This window comes from Pieris napi, chromosome 18, assembly GCF_905475465.1.
Source record: "Pieris napi chromosome 18, ilPieNapi1.2, whole genome shotgun sequence".
NCBI classification, from domain to species: domain Eukaryota; kingdom Metazoa; phylum Arthropoda; class Insecta; order Lepidoptera; family Pieridae; genus Pieris; species Pieris napi.
Window position 1 is genome coordinate 8,521,284 of NC_062251.1, and position 19,474 is coordinate 8,540,757.

Consider the following 19,474-nt stretch of genomic DNA (forward strand, 5'->3'; position numbering starts at 1 on the left):
TGAAATTATTAATTCGCGTTCTTCATGTTCATATAATCTGTCATTATGCCAAAACTTATCTCTTAAGCGATCAACATGGTTGCATTCTTTTTTCCAATCTTCCGGGGTTATACTTTGGATCGCTGCCTTTGTTAACCTTTCTATATCTTTTTCTGATTGGTCAATATTTTTGTCTGCCACCCTTTGTTTCATCAAATTCCAAACATACTCAATAGGGTTGAGATCACAGTGGTAGGGTGGCAGACGTAATACCTCATGTCCATGAGCTCTAAATATTTCATCGATGAAATATACCTTCTCAGGTTTATTTCTTTGAATCAACATATACAGTTCTCTTTTAGTCATTTTGTCATCAAATTCGATGTTGTGTTCTTGCAGCCATGTTTGCATTTCGTTTTTACGTGCACTGAAATTTGGCGGCTTATTTGCCTGCTTACTGTGATAGGGCGCGTTGTCCATGACAATTATTCCGTTGGGTGGAAGGTTCGGTATCAATTTCTCTTTAATCCATTTGGTAAAATTGGACGCATCCATTTCGTCATGGTAATCACCGGTTGTTGATTTACACTTATATAGGAGCTCGGCTCCTTGTATGAAACCGTTCTCATTACCTGCGTGTACCACAATCCAGCGCTCACCAGGAGAGTGATTTATTCGGACACTGGAATCACTACTATTTTGCCAACATTTTGAGACAGTATAGTGTGAATGTATCCAGGTTTCGTCGATAAATGTAACTGGTTTTTTTTCGGCACCACGTTCGTCATTTTCTTTCAGTCGCCTTAAATATTTTGCTCTCCAGGCTGCTATTTCAGGTCTTTGCACCAAAAAATCGCGTTTTCGTTTACATTTTTTAAAGCTGTACCCCAAATCATTTATTAGTATGTTTCTTAGGGCGTCTTTTTGGCCGGGAAAGTTGAGCTCCCGTTTTGCTATTGTAAGAATCTTTTTTAAAGTAGGTATTTTCTTGTGGTATAAAAACTTTCAACCAAAGAGCGTATCGCGCATAAATCAAAATTATCTAGATCTATTTTCTTTTTGTATTTTTTACGCTTTTTCCCTGGTGTCGAGAGCTTGATAGTGTCCGTGGCAACTGAAGCTGAAGTACTAGGTTGTGGATGCTCACCATGTTCGAAGGACGTCATGTCTTCCTGAACATTCGCTGCTCGCGCTGTTTCTGTTTGTATTTTTTTTTTCACGTTTTATTGTCATTATTGTCGTTTTAGATAAACCAGTTGCAGCACAAGCCCTTTTTGTTGCTTGTTCAACCGGCACAGTGAAAGAGCCGTGTTTTTTTTCATTTTCAAAGAATTGGATTACTTTGAGCACTAAATTCCGCTCTGCACTATGTATAGTCCTACCCATCTTACATACAGCACTAAATAGGTAGTTTATGTAATATTTCACCAAACAGAGAAACAATAAACACTAAAATGCGATTACGAAAGCAAGAATAATACACGTGCGTCGGCGATTGCGTTGGCAACGGTACTGGATAGGCGAAAACGGGGCGGGGTGCGGGGAAGCGCCAGGGGAAGCGCCAGGGGAAGCGCATTCCAGCGAGGTTCGCAGATATTTCCGACGGCTTGTACTAACCTAACCTAACCGATATAAATAATAATTGTTTTTTTGGACAGCTCCGGCGCTACGGGAAATGCAGCCCCTCCACCCTTGCGTGCGTGGGGGCTGCTCTTCATCCGCGCCTCCGATTATTTATATACACTCTAGGGGTAAGACAGACAAGACCACGTGGATAGTGGGGTGCTCTGATTCGGTTTTGGGTATGATCGACTACAAGTTATGATCTTGTACAATCTCACTAACTAGTGTATTCTAGAAATAAGAATGAAATTTGGTGATATTATGAAGATGCATAAATAAAACCAGAGGTTAAGGTTTGTATATATATTTAATTGCCTCAATTAATTGGATAAACGGATCTTTTTTATTTTTCATGACATTTCTTCTCCACAAATACTCCACAATCACATCCCCAAAGTTTTGGGGATGGTTGTAATTGTCTTTGTAAAAAAATCTTTTTACAACACGCCATTGGGACTCAATACGTTGAGTGTGAGTCCCATCTGCTGCAACGAATGGATTGTCCGGGTCACTATGATTGACCTTTTTATGATGATACCCGTGCTCTGCCAGACTATCGTAAGCACGCCAGCAATCTGTGTGGATTGTGGTGCCCACTTCCACGTGCTTTTTTATCAGGGGCACCAGGACCTCTGCAGACCGCACATTGTCCGGGCACACCTCCAAGCGCAAGTCCTCGCTTCCATCTTCAATCATTCCTAGGACCCAGTGCCCTTCAACTCGTCTTCCTAAAAATAGAAATAAGTAATTAATTATTTAAAAAATTATAATTTGATTAAAAAATTATAATTAATTATGACTTATTTATTACCTTTATTATATTTGCGCCGGCCGAATTTGCTTACGTCAATTTGTACAATTTTTCCAGGGCCACCTATTTTTCCTTTTATTTGTTGAGTCTCTAAATAATAAATTACAATAACTTCTCGACAATAACTGTACCAGTCTGTGATGGTGGCCCTGGACAAGCATGTATTTGTTTCGTCACGAAGAGGATAATCGAATATGGCCTCTTCGTGGGACTTGCGATGTGCAAAACAGTATATCAAATAAAATATCCTTGGCAATGGCAACCCTGACTTCTCGAACCATGTTCCTGTGGCCCTTGATGTACGGGACTTGGCTCTACAGCTCCCTCTGCTACATACAAAGGCCCCAACTGTATTGTTAGCCGTCAAATCCAGGCGCATGAGCTGGCGGTGTACACGGCACATTTTGTTGGCTAAAATGAGCCCATGCTCTTCAGCAAAAGCCAAACACTGCTCCCGGGTTCCCAGTTGCCTGACAAGCCGAGGTAAATTGTACATAGGCAATATTTCGCCCACATATAAATGCCGGCACACATAGAGGTCATTGATTTCAAAATTGGAGCCTGACTCCACAGAGTGAGAAGTGGATGGCCCAGCTAAAAATAAAGACATTATTAATGAACCAAAAATGATGAAAGGTCCCGCGAAACATAGATACATTGATAGACTGTAAGTATAAATTATCAATAAAATGTATTGAAAATTTGAAAAATTAAAATATCTCGAAAACGAGTAATTTCCGCAGAAAAACCTTTTAGTAGAGGTGTGTATAAATAAGTATCTTTACATTAAAGTCATTTTTGTAGAGAAAAGCTAATTCTTTTACCTTCGTTTTCAATAGGAGCGGCGGCAGATTCGGCAGACGACGCCATTTTAACAAGTCAAGTCAAACCACGTATTGCAGACTTAAATCCAACAAACAAGCCAAGGTCGATAAATTGTGCAGATATCAGAATCCAAAAAACAAGCGAAGGTCGATAATTGTGCAGATATCGGAGTCCAGAAACAAGTAAAAGTCGTTAAAAAATATCAAAACTTGGGATTACAAAACTCGCGTACGCAGCAACGGAATGGCGCATCAAACGCATAACAAGACGCTCGCTTTATGACGTTTCATGAAATGTGACGTTTCGTTCCGTTTCAAATAAATATTACTAAAAATTCGAATTTATAAATAAATGCTATAAATTTGTAGGGAAAATAGATTGACTACATTAGATCTACGGGCACTAAATTTAATGTTAAGGCTTATGTGAGCTAGTAGTTCGGGAGAGTCTGTAATGGAGTGGGTGATTTTGTAAAGGTAAACTAAGTCGAAGATTATGCGTCTGGATTCTAATGGTTGAACTTTAAATTGAAAAAAACTTTACATTGTCTTCCTGATGCGCTGCAATAAGATCCCAAAGCTGGATCACCGCGTACACTTCTATATCACCAAAGTTGCTAGCTTGGTATAATTGCGTGAGTATTAATGTTACATCTCCATGTAGTTTTATTAGTGGTACATCATGTGTCCACAAGTTCAACAGTCTGTTGGTCGATATAGTCCGGGAGGTAGCGTTGCATTTTCGGCACTGATTTTACGCCGACTATTTTCCTTCCTGAAACTTTTTCCGTAAATAGTTGATGTCATACTGAGCAAAAAAAATCGTCAGCTGCATCGTGAAGGGGGGATTATGCGTCAGCTGCCCGCATGCACTTTAATAAAATCACGTGAAATAAAGTCATAGTACGCCGGGTGAAATTGGACACGTGATCGTTTAAATAATTCAAAGTACGAAAATAACAATCAGCTGCGTGTATAGCGGTGGAAAGACCGTCAGCTGACGCAGAGGTAAATATTATTCTAGAAGTGCACAGAATCTTTCTCGATATATTTTTGTCTCGTTTTATTCGTAACAAAATGCACGCAATATAAAATGAAGGGTAATATAAACAAAATCGAAATATAGAAATAAAAACATCGCAAAAGTTATTCGTTGTCGATGGTATCGCTATCATCATCGTTGTCTGACGATTCATCGGCCGAAATGTTCTGCAGGAAATCGTTCTCTTCGTCTTGATCGAGTTCTTGACCTCGATTCTCTTCACCGTCATCTGTAAATGACCATGTAAATTATCAAAATTAGGCTACTAGAAAGCTCAAAGAAAGTCACCGACAAAAATTCCATACCGCCAATATTTTAGCTGCTATCCGTTATACTGGTGACTGATAGGGGTACTTGATCTCCTTAGAACCATTTGAAGACATATTTGTCGTCGTTTTCTTCCCATCCCCAGTCCGTGAGAGATAATTGAGATGCATCTTGAAGGTGAGCACTGAGCATGGCTCCAAAGGTGCGCTATGTATGACGTGCGCAGTAAATGCTGGCGTAACTCGGATTTACATGGTGGGAAGATCGCCCCGTCGATACGGTATCCACTTGAGCACGTCGTTTTTCTCATTGATTTGATAATTTTTCGCGAAGGTAGCAACGCGTGTAGCGTTGACATCGTTTATCGATTTAAACCCGTACAAGCGACAAACAAATTCTTCAATCGTTATGAAGACGTCGTCTAATTCACGACTCGGAATATTTGCGATATCCCCCAACGCTTGCATATATGCCTGTAATTTTCGGAACAATTGTAAAGGCTTTTTATTTTTCCTTTCCTGTAAAATGCGGGATTAAAATCCCAGCCTGTGAACGCATGGAAACCTGGCAACGCAGAGCAAAAATCGGTTCCCAATTTTTCATATAACTTCGTGATATTAACGAATCTTTGGGAATTTCCGGAACCAATGTGCATAGTTATTTTCATATCGTTGGCAATCGCATTCATATTGCGAAGCATTATCACGAAAATATCCGTATCTGAGCATCTTATCGTAACATCGAAATCTAACGCACAAACGTGAAATACAATTTTCGTATCAGCTTCTCCGTGAGCCGGACAAGATAAGTTGTGATCGACGGTTCGTAGAACTTCATTATTCTGTACTTCATATTTATAACGAAACTCGTAGTTGATATAAATCGTCTTATTGCCTATGTAGCTCGCCATATAATTATTTTCCCAGTGCATGGTCACATAGAAATTCCACTAGGGCTGTTTTGAAATACATTTTTTTTTCAATTCGAACTGGTTTTCCCTATTTAGGAAAATATTATCTAAGTATAATAATAAAACGAGAGAACATTTATTTCGGTGAAAATTAACAAATAATAAAAAAACCTAAGTTGAAACATGAAGATTCGTGAAAAATAGAGGCACTTCATAGGTTTCGCACACAGGCGCTGTGGGGGGTCGGCGCGGTCCTGAATGCTGCTTTGAAATTTTAGGGGGAGAGGTTTACGTAGCCCGAAGGTCGTGCTATGGGTTCAAGCAAGGCCAGAATGTATCGCAAAATATGTGTTTGAATGTAATTACAATATGTTTTAATAAGGTGTATTACCTCCACGTGCCCTTCTATTTCGGATTCTAATCGGTTCCGCATAGTTTGATTAGGGTTATTAAAACATCCTGCTGAATATTGTCCCATTCTTCTGAAAGTGCTGTTCTTAGTTGTGCCACTGTCGTAGGCACAGTATTTCTCGCATATACAGCTCTTTTTAAATTGTAATTTGAAGTTATAAGCTGTAAGGTTATCTGTGATCTTGAAACTTCGAGATCTGAAGAAAGCTCGATTTTTGCAAAACGGGGTAAAACCAATAACTTTCAGATTTTTTTTAATCTTCAATTTTCTTAGCTCAAGTTATAAATTTTAAATTGTAATAGTATATTATTTATATTTTATTGTATTTTTTTAGTGACAATTTTGGAAAAAAAGTTCAGAATTTTACAAAATCAAAACAGATACAAAAAATTTACTCCAAAGAGGATTTTGCTTATCATTTTTCAACTCAATGATCGCATCAACGTAATCTCCTCTTTTTCCACCGCTTTCTTCTCGAGATTCGATAGACTTTTGAAAAAAATTTTGCAAGTAGGTATGTCGAGTCGAATAATATTTTGCTGCCAATTATTTCTAACCAATGCTATCATGCTGACTCATGACTGAAAAAAATACAATTTATTATCACCTAATAATTATCTATTGTATCAAATGTATACTTGTAAACTATTATTACTTCTACCCAAGATTCTCATTAAAATATACTCCCAGATCTTTGACCTCTGATACTCTAGCCAACATTAAACCACTAATGGTATAATTGTATCGAGTGGGCAACACTTTGAATTGTTTAAATTTACTGAAAAGTTCTGACTTACAAAAAGTTTATTAATTAAATTACCATAATTATAAGTACATATAATTAAGACGACTCATTGATAGGTTAATATAGAGGTGGGTATGTACATATGTATGTATGTACCCTTATTCCTATTTTTACTCCAATGCGTCAGAAGTATTGGTTCAATAAAATACAGAAATTTAAATAATCCTATTTATTTATTCACATTACATAAAAATAAAACAACAATTTAAGGTTTAGTCTACTTAAAAAAGTCTGTGATTTTCTTTTGTTTTAAACAATTCACAGTTTCTAAATCGATTTGATTTTCAATGACAAATAGAGAAGAAAATACATTATCTTTTAAGGGGCGTTCCCACGAAGTTTTAATCACGACAGTCTACTACGCTAGTCAACTTTCGTTCGTGACACTCACGAAAGTGTGAATTGATGAAACGTTCACATGGTTGGGGGATTTCGTGCCGTTCACGCTTCGTGTTTCGACTTAGCCATTATCGAAACATCGATCATGAATGGTCTGGTTGTTGAAAGTTGTGCTGTTTTAAGTTCGTTTTTTGCTACTATCATAGCAAAAAAGATTGAGCGCTTACAGGACACAAGAAAACGAAAAAAAAGACGTTTTTGAGTTAGAGAATGGATACAGCGAAGAAATATGTTAGGAGCGTCGAACTTGGTTAGTATGGAATTAAAAAGCAATTTTCCAGAAGATTTTAGAAACCTATTGCGAATGACTGAATTTCAGTTTGAATTTTTTTTTTATATAATAGGGGGGCAAACGAGCTTGCGGGACGACCAAAAAGGGCAGTCCACGCAGCCCATAGACACCCATTTTTAGTGGGTGCGTTGCCGGCCTTTGAGGGAGGAGTAGGCTCGCTTTTTAAAAATTTGGAGGTCGTATCTCTGAGGGAAGACCCCCCCCCCGGGAGCCGATTCCACAGTTCGCTAGTTCGCAAAAGAAAATGCCTTGTGAAGCGGACCGTGGAAGACCTCCAACCATCAAGATGATGCTGGTGAAATTTAGAGGTCGTTCGGAGGAATACCTCTTATTGCGTGTTACAAATATTATTTCAAAATCTGACACTAACATGAGACAAGCAATAAGTGCAAAAACAAAATTAGAGGTGACTTTACGGTACTTAGCTACAGGTGATTCCTTCAAAAGCTTAGAATTTTTGTTCCGTGTTCCAAAAAATACAATAAGTAAATTTATTCCAGAAACCTGTGAAGCAATATACAATAAACTAGCAGAATTCATATAAGTAAGTACCTTAAAATTTAAAAATTAAAAATTAATACAATTATTAGTAATAGTGAACTTTTATTTGTTTAATTATAATAATAATCTATATATATAAAAGAAAGTCGTGTTTGTTACAACACTTATAACTCGAGAACGGCTGGACCGATTGCCATGGTTTTTGATTTGTTGGATTTGTTTCTGTCCCGAATAGCAGAATAAGCAATAAAATATCAGATAAGTTATCGAATAACAATAAATAAATTAATTAATTTTACGAATGCAAAAACCATATGGTGCCATCTGTTGACAAAAGTCAGTGTCAGTTCAAGAAATTCCGATCTTGAGGTGAATGAGGAGATGCATAACCATGCTTTGATCCTGATCAAAAGATGTTGGATATTAGAAAGTGCTTAACATGCAGTATCGCCATATTGGCGCTAGAGAGAAGATACCTTATGTGTAAAACTGCCATTCTTCTTTCGCAATGGCAAGCAATAAAACATTTCTGTATTTGCAAAAAAGTTGTATTAATGTAATACTTATCATTAATGAAATCCTAAAATAAGTTCAATTAAAGTAACAACGATATTATAAGGTTGTAGGGCGGAACGAAGTTAGCCAAGTCAGCTAGTTATAATTATAAAATTTGTTTAATTATAAATCTGTTAATAATGTCATGTAGTCGTCATCATTACTAGCCGAAAAAGTACTTAAATTTGATTGTCTTCCACTTGATCTTCCAGCCGTTGAATTATCAGTAACATATTCTGGTGGGCACATAGCATTTGTAATTTCATTCATGAAGTTTTGTTGTAATCGTATTGCTGTTAGTGGTCCTATACTTCTTATGCGATATATTTCCCAAAATGATCATAACTATCATCTTTATTTGTAGCGACTTGTGACGCGCGATTTGAAATTGCATTCAATTTGTCAATAGCACTTGTCATAAATCCTATTTCATGATCACCAATAGATTTTTTACTTTTTGAAGTTGTTGGTTGTGGTCCAATCTTTCTTTTGATTATCTTCGCAGGTGTATCAATTTTCGATGCTATCTGTGTCTTCAGAGTTTTCGCTAGTACTGCACTCAAAGTTAGGTTCTGATTGTAGACTATTTTCTATTGAGGCATCTGAGGAATTTTCTGTAGGAAGTATCTATAATATAAATAATAATGTGTTAATATTATTAGCTTATTCATATTTTAATAATATAATGTTTCAGGTCCCTGCAACATCAGATAAGTGGAAAAACGTTGAATATGGTTGTTATGTTGCTACACTGCTCTATAAATGATCTTACAGTTGTTAAAGCTCTTTTTGCTTCATTAATTGAGCCGCTCACTCTTTCAAAATGACTCATTGACAAACAATATTATGTTATAGGGGTTGTGGAAACATTTTTTTAAGTTACTGAGGGCCAATTCAGAGATCACTAATTTAAGTTACAGAGGTTGCGTATTTTAAGTTATGGAGGTTTTTTGGCTCTGACGGGAAGGAACATATTATTTTTTGAAGTTACAGAGGTTTTTAAGGTACCGAGGTTTAAGTTATCGAGGTTCTACTGTATTTATATGTCTATCTATCTATAATATGTATGTATATTAGGGTAGAGCGTGAATTTTTTTTTGGGCTTTTGATTTGTTCTCGGTTGGGAATCGGTGCTCCATGGGGATACGAACGAAAGATACTATGACAGGATTTTGATATTTTCAGTAGAAATTGTGCTCCAAAGCCACTGAAAAAAACATGAAAGTCCAAAAACAGGGGTTCAAATTAAAATCAATAAAAAAATAACTGTAAGTATTCTTATATATTTTATTTATTAATATTAATATATGAATACCAATAAAGGCATAAAATCAAATAGTTTATACAATTAAGACAAGGAAAAGTTAGGAAAAATACTGCAAATGGGGTAAATTTTCTAAAAATTACTTAGTTCTGTACTCTGCCTTGGTATTGAAAATCAGCATGATTTTACAGGATTTCAACGTTTTTTTTTCCATCCTTCCCGTCTTTCGGGCCCACATACAGCAGAGCACGCTTCAGTCACAATTTGAGTCCAATACTTGCACTTGCGTAATAGTAGGCACAAGTGGCTCTTTTGAGTCCAACACTCGCGCACTGCTTGAAGACGGCGCAGAAGAGAAGGCCGTGACAAGCGGCTCATTTGAGTCCAACACTTGCACTTCACTCAACTCTTCAAACACAGAAACATGGGCGTTCGGAGACGCCATGGTAGTCAAACGTTAAAAGCTTACAGGAGTACAATAAATGATCTCAACTGCAAGGGCGGGCAACGGGTGACAAACGATGACTGAACGCTATTAAACAAAATAAATGACCTAAAAACAAATGATGACCGAACACTATTAAAGAAAAAAAAATGGTAATCTGCAAAAAGTATCGATATTTTCAAATTTTTCAAAACCTACACTATATGAAACGTGAATTGACGTTTAACATCAATTATTTGTCAAATTTATTGTGTTATGGCGGGGTTGCTTATTTGTATGGAAAGTAAAAATAAATATATCTCATTAACCGTAAGTTTCCGCAACTTAAAACTTTTCAAATGCTTTCTTTTAGTGAGTACTATCTACAAAAAAAAATATGGGCATTCAAATCGACGCGACGGTCCATATTGGAAAGTTTAGCCAAGTGTTCAATTTATCTATATATGTATGATGAATCACCGGCTTCAGTTCATCAGGTAAACCATAACATTTTCCTTCTGTAGATATTGAGGTTATGGCTAATATATTCGATTTGCCATCAATTGAGGCTATCATCGTAAACTCAAATTGCAGCCATCTTCTTTTTATTAACAAAAATGTCGTTTTATATGATATATTATTAAGGATTTTTTCAAAATGAATCACAAAATTGTTTCTCTGAAATACAAAGATTTTATTTTATTCATCACATTTTATAATACAATGCACTTATGGTCTAACTATAACAATTATTCTCACCTGAAATACAACGAAACGACATTTAATGTTCACTTATCTAACAAACTTTTATTTGCAGTAGATGACTGTCTTATAGGTTTCATATTGATTTGGTTCAACACTTTATACTTCTTGACTATTTTGCCACTTAATACTTTTTTAATTATCTTGTTTTCATTATCATTCTTTGTCGAATTTATATTTTCTTTGAGTTGATTTTGGATCACCTCACTAAATAATATTTTTTTCTAAACATCTTTATTCTCTTTACTATTATTCAGTAAAAGATCGGCCACTTTTGGGTTCGGTGTCATTTTCTGTTTTCCGATGCGCCGTAGTTTCTTTTGACAGTCACGTACCTTTTGACGCAACTGTACTTTAATTTCATATTTTTGTTTTTTATAAGTTGACTTCGTAGTTTCCGCGGAATTTCTGATCGCCTTTTAGCAGCCAGAGCGATATTGTTTTGTGGAAGTGGAGGTTGATCTTCATTATCAGACGCAGGTGGTGTTAGTGGATAGTTTCTGGTAGATTGTAGCTTTACGCGATCTCTATGCTTTTTAGTCTTCTCTCTCCATATTTATTTAACGGCCCTTTCTTCCCTTTCGGTCATATCATTTATGGTCTTAATTTGTCCCTTTTCTTTTTATGGGACACTTCATCACTACACTATTATATGTGGTATCATTATTATTTTACAAAATGACAGTAGCCAATGTCAAATGTGGAATCGAAATATAAGTCGTGGTATAAATATGAATTTTCTTTTGAGACAACTTTTATTTGATTTTGGCCTTGCGATAGGGTATAGGGATACCTAACTAAGTGATCATGATAACGAACTCTCGGAAATATGAAAAAAGGAGGTATTGCATTTCCTAAGGCATTTACTGCACAAGCAACAGTTACTAATGTACCACGTTCAGATGATGTAACAGCTCCCACTTGCCGTATACCACGTCTTGCCACTACTTGTACATCTGTCTCATTATCATTATATATATCCTGTGGCTCATATATATATCTGTCCAAAAAAGTTATCAAATTCTCATAATAAGCTCCCACATTCGTTTTGTTAAAACTTGTAGCTCTTGAAAAGCTTGTAGCCCTTTTGGCCCTAGCTTGTGCTCGAGCTAGGCGTAAAGTCGGAGACGGGTTTGCACGGGACTATTCATAAATGATCGGAACCATTCTTCAGCAGCCATCTTATTTTCCACCCAAGGAGCAGGTCACTTTATGTTGTATTTAGTTGTCAGTTCAAATGCCAGCTTCCGTACTTCTTTGTGGATATCCATCATATTTCTCTACAAATTTACTAGCACCATATCATTATTCACTGAGTCACATGTAAAATTTTTAAGGAAGTATTCTAACCTTATATACATAAATGATAAACCAAGCAATACTCTCCACACACAGACTTCTAATCCTGAACCGTAACGCACCATATGCAACAATTCCTCCTTAAAAATCCTTCTTTTGCTTCAAGAAGTTTACGTCCAAATGAATCAAAGTATTCCCCAACTCTTTCGACGTTTATATGAATAGCCACCCAATGAGATCCCGGCTGTGAGTAAGGGATTGAGATTACATATGATAAGTGCTGGTACCTGAGCATACATCGGCAATCGATTTGAAGGATATACGTTACTCTGGATGCTGGGATATAATCTACGAAGCCTCATTTGTGCAGGTATCCGAAATTTGTACAGGTAGGTGAAATCATGGGATTGCGAAGAAGATTCACTTGTTTCACTTTTGACACTATACGAGGTGTGATCCAAAAGTAATGATAATCGCTTATTTGTAGAGCATATAAAAATATGAAAAAAATTGTTTTAGCTTCCTCATATATCCACTAGTTCAGCATAAAAAAATCATATAAATAGGCCACGATTTCCGGGAGGTACGTTCATTTGAATACGAACAGACGGAAAGTAAACATCAAAATGGAAATCAGAGCTGTCATAAAGTACTTCTGTTTGAAAAAAATGTCTTCCAAAGACCTAGTGGACCATTGGGGGACTCTGCTCCTCCATATTCCACAGTTGCGCGCTGGGCAAAGGAGTTCAAGCTGGGTAGAACATCCACAGAAGATGAACATCGCGAGGGACGCCCATCCACGTCCCTCAATGCGGAAAACGTTACAAAAGTCGAAGATGTCGTATTGGCAGATCGAAGAGTGACCATAAGGCTATGTTCAGATGGCAAAAACTTGACGCGCGTTTTCAAATCGCGCGACTGGACATTGTGGTATTTCCATACAACTGTTCACATGAGCGCGCGCCACTTAATTACTTAGTTCTTGTGACAGTTAACAATAATATATTTTTCCAAGTTTTCTTGAGCAAACTTGTGACGTTTGTCACTTAATATTAATTTATAGGCTGAAAATGACCTTTCTACGTCAACTGATGTTACCGGACAGAACTTAAAATTTGGCGCCATTTCTGCAGAGACCTCTTCAGGCAGACTTTGTCCAGTGCCGTTGATAAACGCGTCAATTTTCTTTATCCCTTCAAAACCGGGGTTTTTATACAAAACTGCATTTAATTTGCCACGAACTTTTTGCGATATTGAACTCGGAAGGGCGTTACTCTGTTCAATATTTTTTTCTATTGTTTCCGAGGACTGGCATAGAGGAAAGTTTTTTGTTTCTAATTTCTCAATCGCATCGGGTATATTACTGAAATGTGTTGAGATAATAGCAATATTTTTTTAAATTAATGGATCCTCAAATGCCAGCTGGCTTGAATTGATTGCAATGGCATCTGATCTGCAAATTTTTTAACAACTTCTTTTATTGCTTCGAAATTTTCCGCATATAAATGCTCTTCAAAATAATTAAACAGTTGTGTGTATCAATGTAATAAAATTAGTGTAACAAAAAAAAAACTGTAAAAAATAGACTTAAGATGAATAAATTCTTATGTGCATAGGCATGCATAACTATGTTATGTTGTAATTTGGTAATAAAAAGGCATATTATTTTTGTCAAATATTTTATTTCTTTACCAAAAGCATGCAATAAGCAATATAAACAGTATAGAATATGTTAGTCCTTCACCATATTTCACACCCATGCCATAAAAAAAGTTATAATCTGAAATATAAGACATCTTTTATATTAAATTTGCAATTTATTTTTAACTCAAAAATAATCGTAATATTAACATACCTTGCAAAATAATTATTAATCAAACCATCTCTAATATTACATTCAGAGGAAACAGAGTTTTCTGGTTGTGTTGGCAATGAAGTTACCTCCTGGTCCAAATTTACAAAATCTGTAGGCTGTTTAACATTATGTGTCCTACAAATATTGTGTAACACAGCAGTTGCAACAATAATTGGCTGGATGTTATCTATCTTACATCTTATTTTGGACCTTCGCTTCCTAACTCCAAATAGCCTATCGATACTATTTCTGGTTCTTATGTGGCTCTCATTATACAACTTTTTAGCTTCTGTTTGAGGGTCTGCCAGAGGTGTAAGCAGGTATGATTTTAGGGCATTACCCGAATCTCCAAGAAGCCACAGCCCATTAAATTCCCCAGACTCAATCCTGTATTTAATATTTGAACTATTAAATATATGACTATCATGTGCAGATCCTGGCCATCTTGCAACTATGTTCCTTATATAAGTCTACATCTCCAATAACCTGAACATTAAATGAAAATAAGCCTTTCCTGTTTCTGAAATCTTCAGCATTGTCACCACCTACATTGAATAAAATTATATAGTAAGGTTTATACAACAAACATATGATTTTTTTTGTAAATTTACTGTAACATAAAAGACAGGTGCGAGTACCTAGTCAAATCGCGACGGTATTTAAAGGTTTTTTTTAAAAGTAAACTTTATTAAGTAAATTTATTAACTTTATACACTTAGTATTCTTAACTATATGATAGTCGATGTTAGACTCTAATTCTAAGGTGGTCGATGCAAGACCCTATTACTACGGTGGCCGATATTAGACTGATTTGAATATAATTCTATTCTTACTGCTAAAAACCCTTACATGATAACTAAGCATTCGTCGTACATGATAGAATAATAAAACTAAGCATTCATCGTAGTGATTGCATTAACGCTTATGGTGCGTTCTGGGTATATGTGTGACATTGTAACTACGAGGGGAGGTCCAAAAATTCGTGGAATGAAAGGGTTTTAGTAAAAATGAAACAGTAAATTTATTTTTCCTTTTCAATATAATCACCCATAAGCTGAATACATTTATTAGATCTATGAATTAATTTTTCTAAACCATCGTAAAAATATTTTTTATCTTTTCCCTCAAAATGAGCCAAAACTGCCTCCTTTACCTCATTGTCGTCGGAAAATTTCCTTCCCCTTAAGTCTTTTTTTTAAATTGGGGAACAAATAAAAATCACTTGGGGCCAGATCTGGACTATAGGGTGGGTGGACTAGTGATTCAAAGCCATACGTGTGTAGAGCAGCCATTGCAACTTTGCTCTTGTGAACCGGCGCGTTGTCTTGCAAGAGCAACACACCCTTGGTCAATTTTCCCCGACGTTTTTCTTTGATGGCATCCTTTAATTTTTCTAGTATTGCAGCGTAGTTTTCTCCGGTGATGGTCCTGCCCTTTTCTCGACTCCGACACTTTGAATTTCTTTGGCGGTGGTGTCCCCTTTTTATGCCATTGCATGGACTCTTGTTTGGACTCAGGCTCGAAGTGATGAACCCATGTTTCATCGCCGGTAACAATTCGCTCCAAAATCGATCCAGGATCGTCGCTACACAACTCCAAAAAATGTTTTGACGCTTCGACGCGCTGCTGTTTTTGAAGCGGCGTGAGCATTCTCGGTACCCATCTTGCACTGACTTTTGTCATACCCAGGTGGTCATGTAGGATTCGCAAAATTGTGGTATCTGATACTCCAACTAATGCAGATAACTGTTTTTTCTTTAAACGGGTGTCCTCCAGTACAATTTTTTCCACTTTTTCGACGATGTCTGATGTGGTGGCCTCAACTGGCCTTCCTGAGCGGGGGTCGTCTTCAATCGACTCCCGACCATGTTTAAAAAGACCATGCCATTTGTAAATCATTGATTTACTAGGGCACTGTTCCCCGTAAACAGTTTCCATTTCATTCAAAATGGTCTGAGCGTTCTTTCCTTGCTTGGTAAGGAATTTAATGACAGCACGGTGTTCAATTTTCTCCATAGTTTCAGTTTTCTTCCGGATTGACGTGTTTAGCAGGCGAGTGTTCGTAAGCGAATGACGCAATAGGGCTGAAACTCCATTTATATACTAATTATGAGTCCCCAATTAGTATGACACTCAGCGAGCGCCCCTGTCCCCACTCCATCCCCTCCATTCCACGAACTTTTGGACCTCCCCTCGTATGTCTGTCCAAAACAGTTTGCAAATTCTCATAAAAAGCTCCCACATTCGTTTTGTTAAAATGTGTAGCTCTTCAAAAGCTTGTAGCCAGAGCTAGGCGTACAGACGGTGACGGGTTTCTATTCATAAAGGAACGGAACCATTCTTCAGCAGCCATCTTATTTTCCACCCAAGGAGCAGGTCGCTTTATGTTGTATTTAGTTGTCAGTTCAAATGCCAGCTTCCGTACTTCTTTGTGGATATCCATCATATTTCTCTACAAATTTACTAGCACCATATCATTATTCACTGAGTCACATGTAAAATTTTTAAGGAAGTATTCTAACCTTATCATATACATAAATGATAAACCAAGCAATACTCTCCACACACAGACTTCTAATCCTGAACCGTAACGCTATTGTACCTCCACATGCAACAATTCCTCCTTAAAAATCCTTCTTTTGCTTCAAGAAGTTTACGTCCAAATGAATCAAAGTATTCCCCAACTCTTTCGACGTTTGTATGAATAGCCACCCAATGAGATCCCGGCTGTGAGTAAGGGATTGAGATTACATATGATAAGTGTTGGGCTGCATACATCGGCAATCGATTTGAAGGATTAACGTTACTCTGGATGCTGGGATATAATCTACGAAGCCTCATTTGTGCAGGTATCCGAAATTTGTACAGGTAGGTGAAATCATGGGATTGCGAAGAAGATTCACTTATTTCACTTTTGACACTATACGAGGGGTGATCCAAAAGTAATGATAATCGGTTATTTGTAGAGCATATAGAAATATGAAAAAAATTGTTTTAGCTTCCTCATATATCCACTAGTTCAGCATAAAAAAAATCATATAAATAGGCCACGATTTCCGGGAGGTACGTTCATTTGAATACGAACAGGCGGAAAGTAAACATCAAAATGGAGAAAAACGAAATCAGAGCTGTCATAAAGTACTTCTGTTTGAAAAAAAAGTCTACCAAACACATACACAGCGACCTAGTGGAAACATTGGGGGACTCTGCTCCTCCATATTCTACAGTTGCGCGCTGGGCAAAGGAGTTCAAGCTGGGTAGAACATCCACAAAAGATGAACATCGCGAGGAACGCCCATCCACGTCCCTCAATGCGGAAAACGGTACAAAAGTCGAAGATGTCGTATTGGCAGATCGAAGAGTGACCATAAGGCTGAGGATGTTCAGATGGCAAAAACTTGACGCGCGTTTTCAAATCGCGCGACTGGACATTGTGGTATTTCCATACAACTGTTCACATGAGCGCGCGTTAACGCGCGCCACTTAATTACTTAGTTCTTGTGACAGTTAACAATAATATATTTTTCCAAGTTTTCTTGAGCAAACTTGTGACGTTGGTCACTTAATATTAATTTATAGGCTGAAAATGACCTTTCTACGTCAACTGACGTTACCGGACAGAACTTAAAATTTGGCGCCATTTCTGCAGTGACCTCTTCAGGCAGACTTTGTCCGGTGCCGTTGATAAACGCGTCAATTTTCTTTATCCCTTCAAAACCGGGGTTTTTATACAAAACTGCATTTAATTTGCCACGAACTTTTTGCGATAGTGAACTCGGAAGGGCGTTACTCTGTTCAAGAATTTTTTCTATTGTTTCCAAGGACTGGCATAGAGAAAAGTTTTTTGTTTCTAATTTCTCAATCGCATCGGGTATATTACTGAAATGTGTTGAGATAATAGCAATATTTTTTTAAATTAATGGATCCTCAAATGCCAGCTGGCTTGAATTGATTGCAATGGCATCTGATCTGCAAATTTTTTAACAACTTCTTTTATTGCTTCGAAATTTTCCGCATATAAATGCTCTTCAAAATAATTAAACAGTTGTGTGTATCAATGTAATAAAATTAGTGTAACAAAAAAAACTGTAAAAAATAGACTTAAGATGAATAAATTCTTATGTGCATAGGCATGCATAACTATGTTATGTTGTAATTTGGTAATAAAAAGGCATATTATTTTTGTCAAATATTTTATTTCTTTACCAAAAGCATGCAATAAGCAATATAAACAGTATAGAATATGTTAGTCCTTCACCATATTTCACACCCATGCCATAAAAAAGTTATAATCTGAAATATAAGACATCTTTTATATTAAATTTGCAATTTATTTTTAACTCAAAAATAATCGTAATATTAACATACCTTGCAAAATAATTATTAATCAAACCATCTCTAATATTACATTCAGAGGAAACAGAGTTTTCTGGTTGTGTTGGCAATGAAGTTACCTCCTGGTCCAAATTTACAAAATATGTAGGCTGTTTAACATTATGTGTCCTACAAATATTGTGTAACACAGCAGTTGCAACAATAATTGGCTGGATGTTATCTATCTTACATGTTATTTTGGACCTTTGCTTCCTAACTCCAAATAGCCTTTCAATACTATTTCTGGTTCTTATGTGGCTCTCATTATACAACTTTTTAGCTTCTGTTTGGGGGTCTGCCAGAGGTGTAAGCAGGTATGATTTTAGGGCATTACCCGAATCTCCAAGAAGCCACAGCCCATTAAATTCCCCAGACTCAATCCTGTATTTAATATTTGAACTATTAAATATATGACTATCATGTGCAGATCCTGGCCATCTTGCAACTATGTTCCTTATATAAGTCTACATCTCCAATAACCTGAACATTAAATGAAAATAAGCCTTTCTTGTTTCTGAAATCTTCAGCATTGTCACCACCTACATTGAATAAAATTATATAGTAAGGTTTATACAACAAACATATGATTTTTTTTGTAAATTTACTGTAACATAAAAGACAGGTGCGAGTACCTAGTCAAATCGCGACGGTATTTAAAGGTTTTTTTTAAAAGTAAACTTTATTAACCCTAGAAAGATAACGTTATTTTTTGTACTGAAAAGATAAACATGCGCCTGAGAGGCGCACTATTTTAATAGCAGATTTTTTTAATGAATGTCAATTATTTTTATTTCATTCACTACTGTAAATTGTTGAATTATTAATAAGTAAACAAAATACATAAGTATTATCATAAATTTTTATTCAAAATATGAAAATTTGTAGGTATTTATAAACCCTTAACAAAAATTAGAAGTCTTCTGTACTTAGGTAGAAATTTTTAAAAATAGGTAATTTTTATAGTGTTTTTTCTTATTAATTAATTAGTTATTATATAATCAGTCTCAATTTTAAAAAAATACTGGAAAAATCAACGGCTAAAGACAATTGTTGCAACCATCTTTTTTATGTTCTCC

General features: G+C 36.3%; 1 protein-coding gene across 2 annotated transcripts; it reads right to left on the reverse strand.

Moving 5' to 3' along the window:
* Positions 1-1,660: 1,660 nt before the first annotated feature.
* On the reverse strand, positions 1,661-3,307 carry LOC125058252. 2 transcript variants are annotated; one of them, XM_047662283.1, is made up of 3 exons: positions 3,238-3,307; positions 2,414-3,007; positions 1,661-2,330 (listed from the first exon to the last, which is right to left on the reverse strand). In XM_047662283.1, exons 1-3 carry the CDS (start codon positions 3,281-3,283, stop codon positions 1,891-1,893), a joined length of 1,080 nt encoding a protein of 359 aa, XP_047518239.1. In that variant the 5' UTR covers positions 3,284-3,307; the 3' UTR covers positions 1,661-1,890. The 2 variants fall into 2 exon arrangements, with proteins under 2 accessions (XP_047518239.1, XP_047518238.1); XM_047662282.1 differs by lacking the exon at positions 3,238-3,307 and having other exon boundaries at positions 2,414-3,199.
* Positions 3,308-19,474: the final 16,167 nt, after the last annotated feature.

Bases quoted from the DNA above. Each gene is read 5' to 3' on its own strand.
- LOC125058252 (XM_047662282.1), bottom strand. From the start codon at position 3,071: ATGTATCTATGTTTCGCGGGACCTTTCATCATTTTTGGTTCATTAATA. The intron at 2,331-2,413 runs GTAATAAATAAG...TTCTATTTTTAG, and splicing joins CCGGCGCAAATATAATAAAG to GAAGACGAGTTGAAGGGCAC.